We start from the raw sequence: 21,268 nt of genomic DNA, 5'->3' as shown, positions 1-21,268 counted from the left end.
CCATCATTGGAGCTAGGAGAAAAATGCATTAAGTAGCAGAGCACAGTGAGGAACCGGGTGGGCGGGGCAGGGTTTAACACCCCATGCCCTCTGTATCTGTGAATACATGGAATCATATGCCGGTAGAACGCACAGAATCATATTTGTGCCTTAATTGCTTTCTTGGGTTGATAAGCCTCTTTCTACCCTATCTGCGTGAGAACTTTAATTGTCTGAAAGAGGTACAGTTCCTGAAAATTTCATCCAAATTGGATAGTGGGGTGAATTACAGCCAGAAATCTGTTTCCTGCTGAAATCACTGGAAATGAATAATGACTTCAATAAAGAAAACAAGCACATGTAACAATGGTAATAAAAAAGTGTGTATATCCCTATTGCATTCTGAATGGTGCTTTGAGAGGCAGAGAGGTATTGGGATCACAATACTAACCTGAAAGTAGCAGTGAGCCAGACCACCAAACACTTTTAAATGAATTCTTGTACGCATACTCACTCTCTGTTTCTTAAAAACTCCCCACACACACACACCCATGCACATAGACTCATGGATACCTGCACACATATTCTTCCTCTCTCATTTACATGGAAGCTCCAGATTCTGTTTCCTTCTCTCTTTCCCTCTCTCCATACTAGGTTAGGCCCCATTCTTTTTTCATGATAAATCTTTTTCCTGAATGTACCACCAACATTGCTATGGCCCTTTGTGAAATATAGTATTTACCCATCAGGGAGATTTTCCGAAACCTAATTTCTATATGCTAAAGCAACTGCAATAGGTAAAGGGCCTGTAAAATCAAAGAATTACGCATAACATGCAGTTCTGTCATGAGGGCTAGTGTGGCATAGTGGTTAGAGTATCAGACTAGAACTGGGGATGACCGGGTTTATATCCCCATTCTGCTATGGAAGCTCTCTGGATGACCATGGGGCCATCACAATCTTTCAGCCTAAACTACTCTCACAAGGTTGTTGTGAGGATTAAGTGGCGGAGGGAGGAGAGCCAGCATGGTGTAGTGGTTAGAGTGTTGAACTAGGATCGGGAAGATCCAGGTTCAAATCCCCACTCTGCCAGTCACACACTCCCCAGCCTGACGTACCTCACAGGTCTGTTGGGAGGATGGAGGAGAGGAGACTAGTATAAGCTGCTTTGGGTCCCCATTGACATGAAAGATGTGGTTTAAATGAATAAAAATAAAATAAATCCTTGGCAGTTAGCCACAACGGAAACACTGAAAAGCAACAGATAATGTTTTTCGCAGTCAATATGGAACTTCACTAGAATGCGGCAAACTACTTCTCTCCCACCCTAAACCTTCCATCTCCACTCAGATTCTAGATTTTCTATGGGAATAATACCCAATTGAGCATGCGAAGACGTTATCAGTGTAGCAGTGTATTATAGTCTCCAACAGGGAGTTCAGTCCCCAAGGTCTCAGACAGAGATTTTCCCGATTGCGGCTTATGAACACAAAGCTACTACCCTACCATTAAGCTAAGCAACTTTCCAGCACTTTTACATGATCTGTATTAAATGTACACATATTCCCCTCACAGCTGTAGTATAAATAGGAAACAGCGAAATAATGATTTCCTGCTATGCAAAAATTTCCACAGATAATTGTTTATAAGATATACATGAGTTGTAACAGTGCTTTTCCTAAGAGTTATTTAATCCTGTGTGTTGTGACTAAACCCTTTCAGAAAAAGCCTGGGCTAAATTCAGAGTGTCTGCAAATATCCAAGACTTCTTTCAATTCAGCCTCATGGTGGTTTTGTTTGGTCACTGCTATTATTCAACCATGTATGTTGGAACACAGCTAACATTCTGGATGGTTGGCTTTTGGGGGGGAAAGTCTTTTTAAAAAACCTATTCACCAGTCATGCTCATGTACTTTTAAAAGGGAGGGGTATATTACTCATTACATAATACAGCACTGTGTATGGTTGCCATAGCAAAGAGAATAACAGCAGCTTCCTTCAAAACTTTTGGCCACAGCTTAGCAAGATGTTGACTTTCTGGGTGGGAATGAAGTGGTAAACTAGAACATTCTTATACAGGAAGAGTGGAGTACGCGTCAGAGCGGAGCCCTGTGAAGGCATGCGGAATGGAATGAGAGATGAGGAAGATCATGCAGAGGGCAAAGCAGGGAGGAATCCTTGGGGTTTGGCAGTGAAAAGAAATTAAAATGAAGCAGCAAGCAGGCTGAAGTACCTCTTCAAGTGGAGTTTGGGGGAAAGGAAGTGGGCATGCTCCGATTAGGGTATTTTTATGCCACCTCTCAGCAGAAAAGTTTCCAAGGCAGTGCATAATAAAATCAAAAGTACAATTAAGACAACCAATAGAATCTATCACATTTGATGTGATGACACCAAGCACCACATAAAATAAGTACATTGTTTTGTCATTGAGGTTTTTGTTTGTTTGTTTGTTTTTGAAGTCAAGTTGCAGCCCATTTATGGCGGCCCCATAGGGTTTTCAAGACAAGAGATGTTCAGAGTTGGTTTGCCATTGCCTGCCTTTGCGTAGCAATCTTGGTATTTCTTGGTGGTCTTCCATCCAAATACTAATCAGGACAACTGTGCTTAGCTTTTGAGATCTGATGCGATCGAGCTAGCCTGGGCTCTCCAGGTCAGGGCAGTAAACTGATAGCACGTGAGAATTTAAAAACAATACTGCACAGCAAAAACGCTGCAACCTGAAGGTGACTAGAAACCAAAACACACCACGTTGCTTCTTATGGATATGCCAAAATATCTTTACCAGCCACCCAAAAGTTAAATGCAGTGAGAGAGTTCTATAGGGGAGTGCCCTGAAGAAAAGGCCCTATCTTTAGTGGCCAGTCACATTACTTCAGAAATGGAGGGCACACAATAAAGAGGTCCACTGAAGATCTTAATAACTGGATAAGTTGCAGAACTGATGAGATGTATCCCAATAACCTATAGTCAATATCCTTGTGTTCTGATCTAAACAAAGCTTTTAAACAGTCTTCAAAGGCAGCCCCCCAACACATTTCAGTAGTTCATTCTGGCTATGATCAGATCAAGGATACGTGCAGCCAGACCTTGCCTGCCCAGGAAGGAAACAGATGACAAGCCAGCCAAAGTTGGTTAAAGATGAACTACAGGCGATCCTCCCTCTGTAGACATGTGATAACACCCCAAGCTGTGAATCAGGTCTTTCAAGTGAAGACACTCATCTAAGACATTTTATCTTTTTGGAGAAAAAGATGCCCAAGGTATTCATTACAATGAAACTATAATCAGACATGATGGATAAAGGCTGAGCAGAGAGTGGTAGGTCAGACTTCTCCAGCAGCTTACCCATTTACTTAGCCTTAACAAAGGAAATGCATCCCAACAACTGTGACAAACTGCACTACAACAACATCCTTTGACATCTGTGAAAAAACAATAAAGGCCAAATTGGAGCAAATTTGGGAGATTTTATCTGTGTGGTCTACATCTTCCTCTTGAGGACTCAGATGAAGACCCCTTACAATTTGGAAATGCTCTGCTGGATATTGTTGCATGGATTATGCAATGATGACAGAGAAATTGTTATGCTTCATTCTCACCACCACAAAGAAGCCACAGTAGCACACTCTAATTTGTGTTCTATTCTGTTCAGTACAAGTTTTCTCCTGCCTACCTTCCAACCATCTCCCCATTCACTTCACTGCTCCCAGCTCACTAAGCCAACTGCCTCTGCCAGGTGAAAGAGGCCATTCAGGAATTATCTTGACCACCTAGGTCATCTTCTAATTCCAAAGTTCAACCAAGGCTGCAGGGGGAATTCCAGACACATCAGTAGGAAACTCCATGAAAACTGTCAGGAAACCATCCAGATCCACTGGGGTGGGGGGGAGATTATATTAAGAAGAGGAAGAATGTGCCTGCAAGTTTCAGCCAATTTATGACAACCCTATCCATGGGGCTCTCCAGGCAAAAGATGAGCGGAGGTAGTTTGCCATTGCCTTCCTCTATGTAGCAACCCTAGATCTTTCTTGGTAGTCTCCCATCCAAGAACTAACCATGGCCAACCTTGCTTAGCTTCCAAGTTCTGACAAGCTTGGACTAAACTGGGCTATTCAGGCTGCTAGATAATATTATCATATTGAGAGATTCTGAGTGTCCATGATTCCTCGAATAGTTTAGAGGTCACTTTAATGGTTAATAAACAGCTAAAACAGCTTCTCACCAGCAACAAAGACACAAACCCAGGAACCAAACTCTGCAACAAATCTAGATGCCAGCTGTGTTCCCACTCAGGAAATATTATAACAGGACCTAGTGACAACCGCTATACTGTCCTGGGTTCATCCACTTGCTTACCTTCTAAAGTAACAGATGTCATCATGTGTCAGCAATGCCACTCTGCTCTCTAAACTGAACAAACAGATAAATCCCTGCACAACAGAATAAACAGACATGAATCTGACATCAAAAACTGCTTTATTTGGAAACCAAAAAGGGACCATATTAATCCTCCAGGATATATTATTGCAGATCTAAAGGTCACTATTCTCCTAAAAAAAAAAAAAAAAAAAAAACCTTCAAAGCAAGTATGAAAGTGCTGAATTAAAATTCATCAAAATACTGCCTCTCCCCCAGGCTTGAATAGAGACTTGGATTTCCTTACTCACTAGTGTTACTCACTCAGCATGATTCACCTTCTACATATGAAAAACAGTCCTTCTTAGCATGTTGTAATCGTTTCATCATGTTGTATCATCCTTTACCATTATTGATTGATTTTTCTTATTATATTTAGTGCACTGCACCTTCCTTGATTAAACTTTATAATCTATCCCACTCTGCCCATCTTCTAGAATAAAGAATGGATTGATTACCATTTTGATTAGATCTTTCACTATGTGTAACCCATGAGGGGCTGGAACCTCTAACCTCTCTTGTCACCCATTAAGTACTAAAAAATCACATCCATACCAGTCATTTTCATAAAGACTCAACCAGATTGATTTATGACAGGATTTACAACAGGGTTCTCTCTGCTGCAGCTTTACCTCTCTCCCTCTCGTAAAGTTATGTTATAAAGGTGTCTGTAGAATGGTTATGCACACATCTGAGGAAGTGAAGTCTGATTTATGAAAGCTTGTGCTCTAAGGTGAGGTAGACTTCAATTTTATTTTGCTGTAATAGACTAACACAGCCGCCCCTCTGAAGAAGTGAACTGTGACTCACGAAAGCTCATACACCCTGCCAAATATTGTGTTAGACTTTAGGTGCTACTGGACTCTTGCTCTTTTCCACTGCTACAGACAGACTAACATGGCTACCCATCGTGATCTACCCCTCGGGAAAGACAGAGATATAACAGTTAGCAGACTTAAAAATAAGACTGTGTGGTTGCCATTGATGTGCTTATGCTGTAATCTGTAAATAGTTTTAAGCCTGCAAACATCCAGCTTAGTTGACTAAACATATTTGTTCTGAAGAAGCAACTGGCACAGAATTTAAAGGAAAAGATTTCCTAGTAAATAATGTTTCGTTCCACTGATGACATTGATGAAATGAGATTAAAGTTGTTTCTATGCAAGCAGGTCAATTCATGTGGTAATTGTTGGACCAGAAAGAAAAAACAGAAAATACTCCGCAAACCAACCAGGGATACAATCAGCTCACCCAAAGGGCATTTTCAAATGTTTTATATATGGGGGAATCTAAATCCCACAACATACCAGTATGTGCCAATTCCCTCTGGTCTTCAGAGTCAACAAAGCTAGTTGAAAAGGTAAAGGTCCCCTGTGCAAGCACTGGTCATTCCTGACTGATGGGGTGACGTCACATCCCAACGTTTTCTAGGCAGACTTTGTTTGCGGGGTGGTTTGCCAGTGCCTTCCCCAATCATCTTCCCTTTACCCCCAACAAGCTGGGTCCTCATTTTACCGACCTCGGAAGGATGGAAGGCTGAGTTATCCTTGAGCCAGCTACCTGAAACCAACTTCTGTTGGGATTGAAATCAGGTCGTGAGCAGCCCTTTTGACTGCAGTACTGCAGCTTACCATTCTGCACCACGGGGCTCTTAACAAAGCTAGTTAGGGATAGATAAAATGGCAAAGCTGGGTTTCTTTAGATGACAGTTCCTCACACATCTGTTCAGGCACTGTAGCACCCCAGTCAGCCAAAAGAGTACCCTCTTCAAGGGGTGTGCAAAAACATTTTGTGCAGGTTTGGAACCAGTACTTTCTTTTTAAAACAACCTGATTTGGTTTCTTTAACAACATCAGTATACCCTTCTTGGATTCTTTATTATGTCTTCTTGTCATTTCCACTGATTTCAATGGAAAAAAATTCTTGCAAGTAACCTTTTTCCATCCCGCCCAATTAGCATCAAAATCCTTTCCCTCAAGGGATCCTCCAGGCAAAATTGGAGACAGCTAGGGGGTGGGGAGAGATCTCTGCTTTATGTTGTCTGTAGAACAGTGGTTCTCAACCTTTTTCGAGTCGCGACCCCCTTTTATAATTGCCAAGTAACCTGCGACCCTCGCCACATTTGCATAAATTTGCATAAATGACATTTTCAATAGGATAAAGAAAACACATTTGTTTTTTTGGCAGTCCAAGGTATCCATATATATAATTACTTTAAATTTTAAATTTTAAAACAAACAAGAAAACGGTACTACCACCTGTTGTGCAGCGGCTGTGACTGTGTGGCGCGGCAACCTTTCCTGGCACGGAGGAAAGAGTGCCTCTGAGCATGCACTGCGTTCCTTGTCCTCCCCTCTCTCCCCAAAAACTCTTCCAAGCAGGCCAGGGCTCTCGCGAGGAAACCCCCTCTCTTGTGACTGGGACACTGCTTGTGCACAGAATTGCAGTTATCCCTCAAAGCGGAGCACCGTTTAATCACCTCACGAGAGCGAAGGGCCAGGAAAGAGCCGAGGGCCACTTATCCCGCTCGGACTTTTCGTGCCTTTTTCTCCCCTCCGCCAGTCACCGCTCCTTTTGCGCCTCACCGAACCTGCGCGCTCGAGGGGGAAATCCCGAACTGCGCATGCACCTCGACTCTCTCCCCCATGGCCTTGCCAGAGCGGAACTGATGACTCAGGGCAGAAAAGCGAAGCCACACTACAGACATGCGCACTTGGATTTTAGGCTGAAGCTCCCGCCCCACCCGAGCGCGGCTAAAAGTAAAAACAACGTGGCTGTAGTGGCCTCAAGGGGGACCGCCCTCTTCTCCTCCAAGACCTGAACTGGCCAAGCCAGGGGAGCTTCCTCGGCCTCCCACACATCCTGCCGCATCATCCGCCCGGCGCAGGTGCGACCGCGCCCAGGGCTGGCCCGCCCACCTCTCAGCTGGGCAGCGGGGCTACAGCTGGTGTGAGGCGGCACGCCGCCGCGTCTCTGCAGCCCAGCTCCTTCTGGCTGTCGGTCGGCCAGTTCCTCACCTCTCTGCTTGGGGTCTCCCCTGCCCTCGCGGACGGATCAGGGTTACAGGGCGTCTGGGTTAGTCCTGGACAGCCCGGGATGGGGGCTGTCCCAGGACAGTGGCGGCGACCCCCCAGAAAACACTTCGCGACCCCCTTGGGGGTCCCGACCCGCAGGTTGAGAACCACTGCTGTAGAAGATTGGGCAGAGGGATGTGTGATTCCCACCCCCATCCCGCCTGCTTTCTTACAATTTTCAAGTGTATGTGTATGAAGTGATTCTCACCCAACAGGCAACTAAGGTAAACCCCACAGAGTAGGAAAATATTTAATTTTCCCTCTGTGGGTGCTCAGAAGCTAACAAAAAACTATCTTTACAGATAGGGCAAAGGATGCATATGCAGCAGGATGCATCTCATTAGTATATTCATTTTTAAAAAATAAATCTTCAAATGAATACATTACCAACCCTTGTTTTATACATAATTATTTATTAAATGCTGGCTATGTGCTCAATGTAGTATGAGAAAGAAACAAATAAATATTATAATACAGTTACAAGCACATAAACAAAACCTGAATACCCCTTTCCCACAGGTGTAAGATGGACATTATATAGTCAAAGTTCAGAACTTGTGTTTGTCAGTGATTTCACTGAGAGAAATATAAACATCCGTGGAACTCTCCCATTAAAGTCAATGGGATGTAAAGACACTTAACATTAGCTGGAAAATGCCTTATTTTTCTTGAGTTGGTTGTTTAAAAGTTCTTCCTTTCTGTAAAATCTGAATGAACATTCTGAAGGAGAAAGTTAGATAAGACTAATATAAATACGACTTTTACTATCTACAGTTCTTCCCCAGTTGCTGCCTATCATGAACTACTGGCCTCTAAAGAACATGTGAATGATAGCACAATCCTGAGTAGAGTTACACCCTTATAATCACAATGGGCTTAGAAGGATGTGATTCTGCTTAGGATGGCACTGTAAGTCTCCACAGTTCACCCCCCCAATCAATATCATTCTCCTGTTTCCCTCTCCCTAGAGAATGAAGCCTATCTTATTTATTACAACGGTTTACAAAACACATTGGTGATCATAATAGTGGACATCTCACTATAACTGCTGTCATAGAATCATAAGCATTCCCTACTTTCTTTGCCCTGTGATGAAGAAGAACCAAAGGAATCAATAGTAAAGCAGTCTGTACAAGAAATGAGTGACAAAAATTAATGCTATTTGTAGGGAGAGATTTTTCAGCAGGAGGTCTTTGGAGATACCTTCTGGACAAAGTTATTGATTCCACAGAATATAGACATGACTTCGGTGTAGTTGGAGGAAGGTGGAGGGACATCATGCCCATTCATCTCCTCCATATATATCCTGTCCTTACACAGCAGGTGCTAATTGTGGGACCAAGGAAAGTCCATCCCTCTTTTATAACCAGAGTCACAGCTTAAGCCTTGAAAAAAAATATTTCCAGAAAGATTGGCTTCTCAATTCATTTTTATCTTACAACTAAACATGGAGCTTCTATATGAAAATATTTCTGACTGCCAAATGGCATGACTTGTTTGTGATTCCAAGCAGAGAGGCATCTGGATGGAGAAAAGGATGTGTAATCAGACCTTCTGCATGATTCAGCAAGGCAATTCTTATATTCTGACACCATATGAGCATGCTTCAAGAGACATAAAGTATCACAAGTGTAACAACGGAACGAGAGTAAAGTGCTGAGTTACTCTCTTGGTCCATGTCTAGCTTGTGTCCAAACTCCAGGGCAAGTTGGCCATCATTGCAGGAAGACTCTCTGGGACAGAGTCAGAATAGGAATCAATTAAGTACATGAGATGCCAGTGAAGAAAAATCTAATTCAAAGCTGATCACAAATGTTGATCAGCTTTGTTTAACTAAATTAGTTAAAACTTGTTTCTCTTTTTTTTCCATTTCTTTCTTGCTCTATAGACAATGTGCAGAGTTACAGTTTTAAAATATTGTGATTCCTCTAAAAAAATTCAGTGCTTAATTTTAATTCTTCAAGAGTTGCCAGAAGAGGTTGTAGCATTTTATGAAGACAATGTTATATGGACCTAGTATAATCACTAATACTGTTGATACAATTAAGAACAGTCACGGACAGCCACACGCCAGAAGAAAATTACCATTTACTAATCTTGCTAATTTCAGAGTTTCAGATGAAGTGGAAAAATGAGTAGATACGGTCTCAGCCAAGAGTAGTCAGCTCTGTACTACTCCCACATCTTTCAACAGTTCATGAATGGGAAGGGGTGTAATTTTCATTCTCTCATATTGTGAGGTACCGGTAAAATGAGCTTGGGGAAAAATGCTGAGGTACAGATGCCTCAGCAGAACTCAGAAAAGCCAAAGAGATTCATTATATGAAGGAAATGGATGAATGAAAAAGTATAAAGTGCCACATGTGCAGAAACAAATACAAACACATTGGGAGAAAAAAGAAAGCAGATCTTCCTTCATCCACAGTAGCAGTGAGTTCCACAACTGTTTTAATATAACTGAAGCACCAAATTATTTTTGAGGATTTCCAGCCTTCAGTCAACTCTGCATTGCTTCTCCTGGTACTCCTAGGCAGCTGTTACTTGACCCCTTTCCCGCCAGCATATTCCTGGTATGGACTAGACCGTGTTTTAGGCCGGGGGATGGAGAAATCCTGTTGAGACTCGAGGGTCTGAAAAAGGAAGGTGTAATTGATAACATTTTAACGTGAAACACATTCTGCAAGAGACAATGGGGTACTTAACTGATATGGTCTTTTAAACAAATAAGACTGCCTTCTCTGAGTTAATTTGGCTTTGTGTCATCTATGCCCTCCTACTATTGCAAGTTAATTTGGCTTTGTGTCATCTATGCCCTCCTACTATTGCAATGTATAATGATAGGTTAACAGTGGGCTTATGTAGTTGGTAGTGAAAGAAAACCCAGTACCTGGATCATTTAAAACTGAACTGAGACTGGTGAATGAGTGTATGAAGGAATCCTCAGGGAATCCTTATTAAACAAGGAGTATTATGAAAATAAACATTATGAAACTAAAAGCAAATGATAAGATACTCTGTGAGTATCTGATGAGCCAGCGTGGTATAGAGGTTAAGAGCAGTGGTTTGGAGCGGTGGACTCTGATCTGGAGAACCGAGTTTGATTCCCCACTCCTCCACATGAGCAGCAGAGGCTAATCTGGTGAACTGGATTTATTTCCCCCCTCCTATACACGAAGCCAGCTGGGTGACCTTGGGCAAGTTACAACTCTGTTAGAGCTCTCTCAGCCCCACCTATTTCACAGGGTGTCTGTTGTTGGGAGGGGAAGGGGAGGTGGTTGTAAGCCGGTTTGAGTCTCCCTTAAGTGGTAGAGAAAGTCAGCATATAAAAACCAACTCAGCTCAGCTCTGATAGATGCCTAAGGACCATTTTTCTGAATCTAGCTATAAAAATTAATCTCTGTTATGCATACCTCATTTGTGAAAAACAACTTGTTCACTGAGTTCACCATGTTCCATACAGTCCTGATACATGGAACCTCATGTGAAGTGAACAGCACATTCCTTTTCTCTAAATGACTAATTTTTCCAATTTTTAAAAACATATCCCCTCCAGGCCATTTGTAGGGTTGCCAGATCCAAGGTGGGGGGACTGGAGATCTCCTGGAATTACAACTGATATCCAAGCAACAGAGAACAGTTCGCCAAGAGAAAATGTCTGCTTTGGAGGCTGGACTCCGCAGAATTATATACCAATGAGGTCTCTACCCTCTCCAAACCCCACCTCTCCAGGCTCCACCCCCTAAATCTCTAAGTATTTCTCAACCCAAAGTTGGCAACCCTAGCCATTTGTCTTAATGGGGCTAAATTGTAATGAGTCAATCTTAGGGTTGTCAACCTCCAGGTAATAGCAGAAGATCTCCTGCTATTACAACTGATCTCCAGCCGATAGAGATCAGTTCACCTGGAGAAAATGGCTACGTTGGCAATTGGACTCTATGGCATTTAGGTCCCTCCCCTCCCAAACCCTGCCCTCCTCAGGCCCTGCCCCCAAAATCTCCCGCCAATAGCGAAGAGGGACCTGGCAAGTCAATCCAGCACTGATGATGAGCTATTTTATTTACCTCCAGCTGAAAATGAGTTGAATAAGGAATGTATGTACGATCTCCAGTTTCCCCTGGAAATAAACGAAAGAGAAAATAACAAACAAACAAAAGAAAGAAAGGCATTGAGTTGATTACTTCCACATTACCACACAAGAGAAAAAGTCTTAATTTGATTCTAGACAACCATTTGTAACCATTTGCTACTTGTAAACCTGTTACTGGGTTTCATATAGACAGAGAGTCAAAACAAGCTGCTTTCCCACTACCCTGTATTTCAGTGAAATAATTGCAGAGGCAAAGTAATGCTCCCCTGACCTCATAAGATACCTTGAGGCTCTGGAACCGGCCAAAAGACAACTAATTAAATAACTAATAAACTTACTAACTCAAATGCCAGGTAACTATTTCACCTTCTAAACTGATTATACATATATAAATAATACAAGTAGATCAGATAATATTTTCTATAAGTAATCTATGAGTAGTGGTTCTCTCACCAGACCCTGTTTATCCCAGACTCTTCTCTTTCCCACAGACAGGGCGACTGAAAGGAAGGGACAAGAGGGACAAAATTCTGGGGGCTACCCAGGTTGCCCTGGAACCAAGCAAGGTGCCTCCATGGGAGAGTAGCAACATTGCTGTTCTGATCAAGCATCTTGCTCTTGTTCTTCTGAATGTCAGGAGAGCCCAGAGTGGCTCTAAGCAACCCTTCCCACTGAAGAAGAGTGTATTGGAAATAATAGGCAGCAGCGGTTAGGCTATTTGCTTTTGCCACGTTCTTTCTCCACTTTACATATATTACCTAAATATATTATTGTTGATTTTACTACTTTTTACTGCTTTTGTTCTTTGTATTTTGATATTTGTGTTTTTATATCAAGGGCTGTATGCCCACCCCCAGGTAGAAATTTCCTAAGTTTAAAAAAAACCCTAAAAGTATATAGATTTATAGACACATCGGCTTATTGAACAACTGACACATTATACAAGGGAAATGTTTGCTCAGGCCACCAGAGACAGAGGAGCCCTTCATCCTCAGATAATTTCTCACACAGAACTTAGCCACCTTGAGCATTTCTTCAGAGCTAGTACAGACATTTCTCTGGCAACAGATTCCCTCCTGTTCTTTTTCTGCAGCAAAGACATTACACCTGTTCAAATGCAACAGAGTGGGGAGGGGAGTTTTCCTATTAGGTAAATGGCTCTCGTCTTCTCCCCCTCCGTTTAAGCAAACAAGCAACCAAAACACATTGGAGATACTCATCTTGGTAGGGTAGAACAGAGTGCCTGAAACAAGGGAGCTCCAAAAAAAATAATGAGTGTGAAGCCAATAAGGTACAATCATAACTTGATAGAAAATGTCCATTGCACTTTGCAGATATTCGTCAAGGGAACTTATTTAGCAGCAAAACGAGTAATTTTCCATTGGGTCTAAGTCCATGGTGTGGAGCCATCCTGGTGGCTTTAAACTTTTCCCATGACTGTGGTTGACTGTGGATCAGAAAACCTGAAACCACTGTGAAGCTGGCTTCTTACTTTCTGAACAGGTATATCCTGAAAACTGCCTGTGTTTTCCATGGGCACCTCCTTTACACTGAAATGCCAAAGAAAATGTTGGAAACTGCCATGTGGAAATGACTCATGCTACCTCAGATTTACTTTTAAAACAATTTGGTTTATTTATCCTACAAAAAATCTTTATTTCACACAAAGCATTTCACAATATCACACATATGGATCTTATTAAAGTTTAGCATACCTTGTGTTTGGTCCTCCTGAGCAAAGGCTTGGTTCTCTACGCCATAGTTTCTCTTCATGTGTTTAGGCTGGCAGAAATTATTTTCTGGAGGGTAGTCCCCAGGGTTTTGTGGAACAGTGAGGAAGCAAAATTCAGGCAGTACATACATAATCAGGAAGACACATCCATTGGCCACCAGCGCCACACACATAACAGGATCATCCCAGCTGGTGTCTCGGTTGGGTCTCGTCAGCAGGGTGATCCAAGCCACCCAGATGCCAATGGAGAATAAGATAGTGATGCATATGTGAGCTCCATGCCTCTTCCACTTTCTGTATGGCCCACAGAATACAAACATACAAGCTACAAAGAGAAGGGCCATGAGGAAAAGCACGTAGATGAGAAGCAAAACAAAGTCATCATGGGTTTGTGGCTCCATTATATCTTTTTGAGCCCTTAGTGTTTCTCTGTTGATGGCTACATACTGTATGGCTATGATAATTTGTACAAGGGTGAGGCTGAAGGTGATAACCAGTAGCATCGGTGCAGAACTTGGGGGTCTCCCCCTCACGAGCTTGAGAAGGTTGAAGGCATGGACAAGGAGACAGGAGAAGCAGAGGGCAAAAAGGACCCCAAAAAGGAAGAAACGGGTGGGGGCAATCCTCTCATTGAGCTTGATGATGAAGGCAAAGGTGAGGCCAAAGATTCCTAGAGTGCCCAGAAGGAAGAAGAACTGAACTGGGATCAGGTTCCTCTTAGAGTTGTCTTGGACTTTACCTATAAGGCAAAAGAGCACTAGTATGAGGATGATGGTGGTGAGAATACCAGCTGCAGCCAGGCTTTCTAGAGCAATGCCCCAGTCCTTGACAGTGTCACAGAGGAGGTAATAGTCGCTGCTTATGTTGCCACAGCCTCTAGGGGGAGCTGCGGTCGTCATAGTGCCTCCAGGCAAGCACTAGAGTAAACGGCTTGTCTTAAAAGAAGATCTGCAGAAAATAAGACAAGCGCAGAGATAAGACAAAACAATAAGTCAAACAACGTTTACAAAATTATGTGAGAACAGCTGTAATGGATCAGGCTTTTAAATGAAGGGCCAAATGGGTCAAATACTTTAAGAGTTAATTTGGATAAAAATCATTTATAGATAACTGCGTCATATGTACATATAAATTGTGCCTTATACTGAGCTAGACCTCTGGTTCATCTAGCCCAGAATTACCTCCTCTGATGGGCAAAACTTCTCCAAGGCCTCAGGCAGAGATTACTTTCCCAGTTATTCAATTTCTTTAGAACAGATTAAACAAACATCTGGTACAATACCCTTATTAGGGTGAATTCGCTTGAGCACTTCAGCAGAAAATATGGACACAAATGGGTGACCTGAATTCACAGTGAAATTGTTATCTAATACATTTTTATCCCATCCTCCTTCAAAGGATTTGAGGGCTGTATGCATAGTTCCCTAATCTCCCATTTTATCTTCACAACAACCCTGTGAGATAGGTTATTCTTAGAGAGCATGACTGGCCCAGGGCTACCCAATAAGCTTCATGGCAGATTGGAAATTTGAAACCTTGTCTTTTCTCTTTAAAATGCCAATAGCAAGCAGGGAGCCAAATTACATATAGGGTAACTGAGCTGAAATTGATGGATTAACTAACTTTTCCTTTCCAAGTATGGCCCCAAGGCAAATTGAGGTAAGACGGAACTTGCAGTTTGCATGTGATCTTTCTCTTGTCCATTTGAGAACCTAGTCTGACACTACAACCAGTTCTCTTTATTTTCCTAATTTATGTAGTGTTCTGAAGTGTTTAAAAATCACTTCATAGATCTGATTGTGCCCTTGGCCCTAGTGTTTGGATTTTAAAAATCTACACAATGGGGCCTGGGTATTGAAAAAGAAATGCTTCTACAAACTAGTGGGAGGGGAAAACCAGGTGTACAGAAAAATCCCAAAGCTAAAAAAAAGGGGGAAGTTTTAAAAACAGAGAAGCAATGTGCGTGCAAGTGCACACATTGCAACTTAAAAAAAATGCCTACTGAAATACTGGGAGGTGACAGCTGGTATTGTAGGGTTGCCAAGCAACTTCATGCATAAGGCATTTTTAAAAAATGAAAGATCAGAAAAAGGGGGAAAGCAGCAGTGGGGGACTGAAGGTTGAAAAGTGGAGGGGGGGTGAGAAACAGAAGCATGGGCCAGCAGGGAGTAAGACTTTCCCTCCATTGGGAGTACTTTTGAGTCTGCTTCTTGTGTTTTACATTGCTGTTATCCTTCCAGCAATTCTTAAGGTAGGTTGTTCATGTTACTGCTATCCTAATATGTGGTGTTGAGCCTAGGACAGTGATTTACCTAAGGTCTCTGAATGAGCTCAAGGCGGAGGTGACTGTCAAGTGAGGGTTTTCCTGTTCATATCTTAGCCTCCAGGCTGCACTAGTGGTCCAGAACTGGACATCATGAGTTTGCTTCACCATGAGCTGAGTTTGCAGCCTCTCATCATGTGGCTGCACATTGCTCATCCATTTGTTCCATCTACTTTTCAAAACGACAGCCTAGTAGATGGCCTTGGGACAGATGGTGAACTGATCTTTTAAATAAGTTATTATACATAAAAATCAGGTAACCATGTATTGTGTACTGTACTCACTCAAAAGGGAAAGAACCACTACATGGTCCCCAGTGCTGATCAGGGCCACAGTATGAAGGGGAGACATCATTACTAGGGTTGCCAGTTCTGTATGGGGAAATACCTGGAGATTTTGGGGGTGGAGCTTGTGGAGGGTGGGGTTTGGGGAGGGGAGAGACCTCAGCAGGGTACAATGCCATAAAGTCTACCCCCCAAAGCAGCCATTTTCTCTAGGGGAACTGATCTTGATTGTCTGGAGAGTTCAAATCACCCTGTGGATGCTGTCAGGCCTGGCCTTGATTAACCTTCCTTTGGCGCTGGCAACCCTAGGTCAGGGGCCAATGCGTCCTCCTTCAAAGGCCAAAATAGGTCTGGAAAAGGCCCTCCTCCTCATAGAAGCTGAAGCCATGAATGCTGTGGCTTCCTAGCAACAGCAAGGGAATCAGTTGCTTAAAGGTCTGTTTTGCCTAAGATTTTGGGAATGAGAGTGTTTTATTTAAAATGGTATCAGATGGCACTTCCACTTAATATAAAACAGTTGGGACACCTCCCCTCTGCGGCTCCAGACAGGTGCACTGCCTGCATTCCCCAATCTTTTTGGCTGTGATAATTGCAGTGATCTACAACTGTCAGCACTGCATACAATAGAAACTTTTCCCTCCTGCCTGCCATGCAGACATGTCTTCAGGCCACTGAAAACAGAGAGCTTGTCATAATGCTGTCTAATGCTTCTCCAGTGATAATTTTCCAAACCACTATGCTTTATTTCAGCACCAGCTCAGAAACACAGTAGCTGTCCAGACAGCTGTGACTGGCAGTGAGGTTCACCATCTCCATAAATATTTAAGAAGCACTGTTTTCAGAGATTACATCCACATGTTCAGCAACCATGAGTAGCAGAAGCATATGCTACCTGCAATGTCGTGTTGATACACACCAATCCTCTTCCAGGATACTTTAAATTGTTAGGCCCTAAGCAGGGCAATTCTACTCCCACTACTCAGGTTTTCTCCCCACCCCCCATGAAGGCTTTACTGCCCTCAACATTTGATGCCTTCTAGAATGACCCTAGAAGCTAAAATGACTAAACTGAGGCTATCATATTTTGGTCACATCATGAGACGACAAGAGTCACTGGAAAAGACAGTCATGCTAGGAAAAGTTGAGGGCAGCAGGAAAAGAGGAAGACCCAACAAGAGATGGACGGACTCAATAAAGGAAGCCACAGCCTTCAATTTGCAGGATCTGAGCAAGGTTCATAGGGTCGCCATGAGTCGGAAGCGACTTGACGGCACTTAACACACACAAAGAGAGAGAGAGAGAAGGCAAAGAGCATACTCAGTCTTGTCAGGTTGTTTCTGGAGTGTTTACATTTAAAAAATCAACACACATTTTCCTTGCATATATGGGCTATCCCATTGAGTAAGCAGCAACCCCTGACCCATTTTACAGCCTTTTTATTTATTTATTTGTTTTTGCCATCACGTCACATCTGACCTATGGTGACCCCCCTGGTGGGGTTTTCAAGGTAAGAGACATTCAGAGGTGGTTTGCCATTGCCTGCCTGCCCTCCACACAACCCTGGTATTCCTTGGAGGTCTCCCATCCAAATACTTGCCAGGGTCAACCCTGCTTAGTTTCTGAGATCTGATGAGATCAGGGTAGCCTGGGGCTACCCAGGTCATGGCTTTACAGCCTTAGCAGTAGACACAGAGTAATTATGTTAGTGATTAGAAGGAGTCATTCAAACTCATTGAAGACAATGGGATGTTCAAACTGGGGTTACTGCATTATGTATTCCCAGCGATGTATTAAGAGTTTGAAAATGTTATAAAAAACATCGCTTTAAAAGGGTTTTTGGATGCCACGGCTAAAAAATGGTTGGAAAACATCTTCACAGCTAAAGGGGCCAAACAAAGTGCGAACAGTATTTTTTATAACATTTTCAAACTCTTAATACATCGCTGTAGCCAGTCTTCCCTGCCATATAGCCCAGAGGGATGGTAAATTGATGGAAAATCGGCTCATAACAGGGCCACAGAAATTCCTGTCACTAAGCCTAAAAGCCAGGAGAGCCAAGGTGGTGTAGTGGTTAAGAGTGGCAAACTCTAATCTGGAGAACCAGGTTTGATTCCCCACTCCTTCACAGTCTGGGTGACCTTGGGCCAGTCACAGTTCTCTCAGAACATTCTCAGCACCACCTACCTCACAAAGTGCCTGTTGTAGGGAGAGGAAGAGAAGGCCACTCTGAGAGTCCTTAAGGTGGGGTATAAAAACCAACTTTTCTTCTGTGTATTTTAATTGTCTGGGAACTGTTAATATTAGGAACATTTATGTTCAGGAAAAAAAGTTTAGGCAGTCCCAAGTGCAAGCACCAGGCCATTACTAACCCATGGGGTGATGTCACATCATGACATTTACTAGGCAGCCTTTGATTACAGGGTGATTTGCCATTGCCTCCCCAGTCATCTATGCTTTACCCCCAGTAATCTGGATACTTATTTTACCGACCTTGGAAGGATGGAAGGCTGAGTCAACCTTGAGCCAGCTTCCTGAAACCGACTTCCGTGAGGATCCAACTCAGGTCGTGAGCAGAGCTTTGACTACAGTACTACAGCTTACCACTCTGTACCACGGGGCTCCTTATGTTCATAAACATTAACATATTACATTTCTTAGGGGCTTTTTTGTTTTTAAAAAACCTGCATAAGTTACTCTTTTAAGCCTACTCTTGTACTCAGGCATATTACTGAAAAGAGTTTTTTTTTCTTTTTCAGGATGACTTAAACATGATAAACATAGCAGTGATCTTGAAAAATTGACCAGGCAAATGATACATGCAGAGAGCTGGTCACGTCATGCAGATGGAGTTTGTAGCACCACCAAGTGGGTGGAGGAGAGGTCCCTATTCAAAAACTGAGATCTCGTTCTTCAGATGGAAGCTGTTGTGTCATAAATCAAAAAGTCTAATATTGCTTTAAATATTGTTTTCATTATTGTTCACTCCAAGGGTGGAGTGAATCATTAATCCGGATGGGGTGATGTATCCACTGCCTTCCACCCTGGCTGAAGCCCTGATCAATTTTTAACTGCAAATATTCCCCTTTAGAAATGTCATCTATGAACATACAAAACAACTCTATCGAGAAGACCTACACAGTAGAACACAGGGATATTTCAGATTGCCATGGGAAGAGCACCCTGCTGTTGTCCTGCTCAGGGAACCAAACCCGCCCCCCGCCCCCCGAGAAGATGGCATCACATAGGTGCCATTGTAGCCTTTGAATGCAATGAGAAAAGGTAATCCTGCATGGAAACAAACTCCAGGGTGGAAGAAGCCACACAACTTGACATTGTAACAAAGTTGCAAATCAAGACCAAACTGGACATGATGGTAGTAGATCCAATTTTTCAGAATCAGGTTGCTACCAACAGACAGGGAGGGGATGCTGCTGCCTGTGCTTCCCTTCTACAAACAATGGCTCCTTCCTAGCTGATTTTTTCCCCAGTGGGGCTCCATGCCCCCAAAGTAATCCTCGCCAGAAAAACAACTAGTGAGAAGCAGTTTTGGGGAAGGAAAGCAGGGGCTAGAAAAGGGTCCAGTTTAGGGTTGCCAGGTCCCCCTGGCCACCAGCGGAGGATAGGGGGCAGGGATGCCAGATCCAGGTTGCGGAACTACTGGAGATTTTGGTGTGGAGCGTGGGGAGGAAAGGGACTTCAGTGGGGTGCAATGCCATAGAATCCACCCTCCGAAGCATTCATTTTTTCCCAGGGAAACTGATCTCTGTAGTCTGGAGATGAGCTGTAATTCTACGGGTCCCACCTGGAGGCTGGCATCCCTAGTCCCATTCCTTCCCTCGACCCATCCATGGTGTGCTTTAAATCTCCCCCTTCCACCCCCTTCTTTACAGGGACAGGACAACCAGATTTGGGTCAGGCTGATATTTCTTCTAGCTGTGACTTCAGATGTGGCTTTTAAATTTTGTAAGTCACTTTGTGTGCAATTTTTAGAAAGGTGGCTACAGAAATATAAACAGTAAATAAAATGAGCGTGAGACTTACAACCAGCAGTCCTAAGAACATACAACATATGTCTTTCTGGATCAGACCAAAGAAACCTCTAATGCAATCTCCAGCTGAGGTTTGCATGATTTCCTCTATCATCTCTTTATCTATCATATTTATATCTCAAATTGTACCCAGAGTTCAAGGCACTATAAAAGGGGTGGATCCCATTTTTTCTTCAATATAACTTTGTGAAGCTTGTGAGGTGGGGGAGGGCAAAGTCAACCACTGAACTGCATGGCAGCCCTGAGATTTGAACCTTCATCTTCCCAATCTAATACTATGTCACACTAGCACTCTCACATACCACTCACAAACTTACAACCTGGGAAAGTCCTGGCCATTTTTCAAGATACCTTTTTGTGTACTCATCTTTTATCTTTCTGACATTACCCCACATGCGCACACACAAACAAAAGTGAAGGGAGTTGCCACACAATGGGAAACACGGTGCTGTATCATTGAAACACATCCAAACTATTGCTGAAACACATCCAAACTCATTCTCCATCTTACCGAAGTTAAAGTGCTACAGTCCCATTACCAGTAGCTTTGACTGGTCATTTCATTTACCTTGAGTCTGTTCTGGCTTGAAGCTGACAGGTGAATTTGCTTCAGTAGCACAGTCCGAAACAACAGGAGAGTTCCTGCAGCAGCCACTCAGCGAATATCCTCCGTTCCTCTTGACTCTCCTTCAGCAGACAAGCAACAAAAATGTTCTCATAAACTCTAAGGGCAGCTTTAAAAGCAAATGATGGAGGGGGGGGGAAGGGTGATGAAGGAGCTGGGCACGCCTATTCCAGTTCCACTACTCCTGGTGCTGTTATAAAAATAATGTCCTGCTGCCAGAAGATGAAGTAAAAAATGTCTGACGTCAACTGGACAGTCACCCCTAAAGTTGGGTGGGGACGGAAACTTTGCCTGTACCAGCCCCAGAACTGAATCCATTACCATTCATCAAGTCAGCTGATAAACGGCACCTCCCTGGGAGTTGCGAAACGGAGAGGGTGTGGAGACCCCAGGCCAAGAATAACACTGCTGGGCTCCTCCCCATCATACCTTCATGCATTTGGCTGCTATTCAGTCAAGCCAGTGTTTTGAGACGCACATGTGCGACTATGATAAACAGTTTCTTAAGCTTCCCACTTTCACTGCTCTGTATAGAAGAGTCATCCAGGCCAGCATATTCTCAGAAATTTTCTCCTTGTCTCCCTAAACAAAGTTCCTGGGAACACAAGAGCCCTGCTGGGACAGACTAGTGGTTCATCTAGACGAGCATCCTGCTTCTGGCAGTTAGCCAACCAGATGCCCCAGAAGGTCCACAAGGCA

General features: G+C 43.2%; 1 protein-coding gene across 1 annotated transcript; it reads right to left on the bottom strand.

Moving 5' to 3' along the window:
* Positions 1-9,941: 9,941 nt before the first annotated feature.
* GPRC5A (G protein-coupled receptor class C group 5 member A) lies at positions 9,942-20,742 on the bottom strand. The gene is made up of 4 exons (XM_056847290.1): positions 20,513-20,742; positions 13,272-14,236; positions 11,531-11,583; positions 9,942-10,099 (listed from the first exon to the last, which is right to left on the bottom strand). The coding sequence occupies exons 2-4, from the start codon at positions 14,185-14,187 to the stop codon at positions 10,007-10,009; spliced, it is 1,062 nt and encodes a 353-aa protein (XP_056703268.1). The 5' UTR covers positions 14,188-14,236; positions 20,513-20,742; the 3' UTR covers positions 9,942-10,006.
* Positions 20,743-21,268: the final 526 nt, after the last annotated feature.

The sequence above is a fragment of the Euleptes europaea genome, chromosome 3 (genome assembly GCF_029931775.1).
Source record: "Euleptes europaea isolate rEulEur1 chromosome 3, rEulEur1.hap1, whole genome shotgun sequence".
In the NCBI taxonomy this organism is placed as follows: Eukaryota; Metazoa; Chordata; class Lepidosauria; order Squamata; family Sphaerodactylidae; genus Euleptes; species Euleptes europaea.
This window is presented reverse-complemented; position numbering and strand designations above follow the sequence as displayed.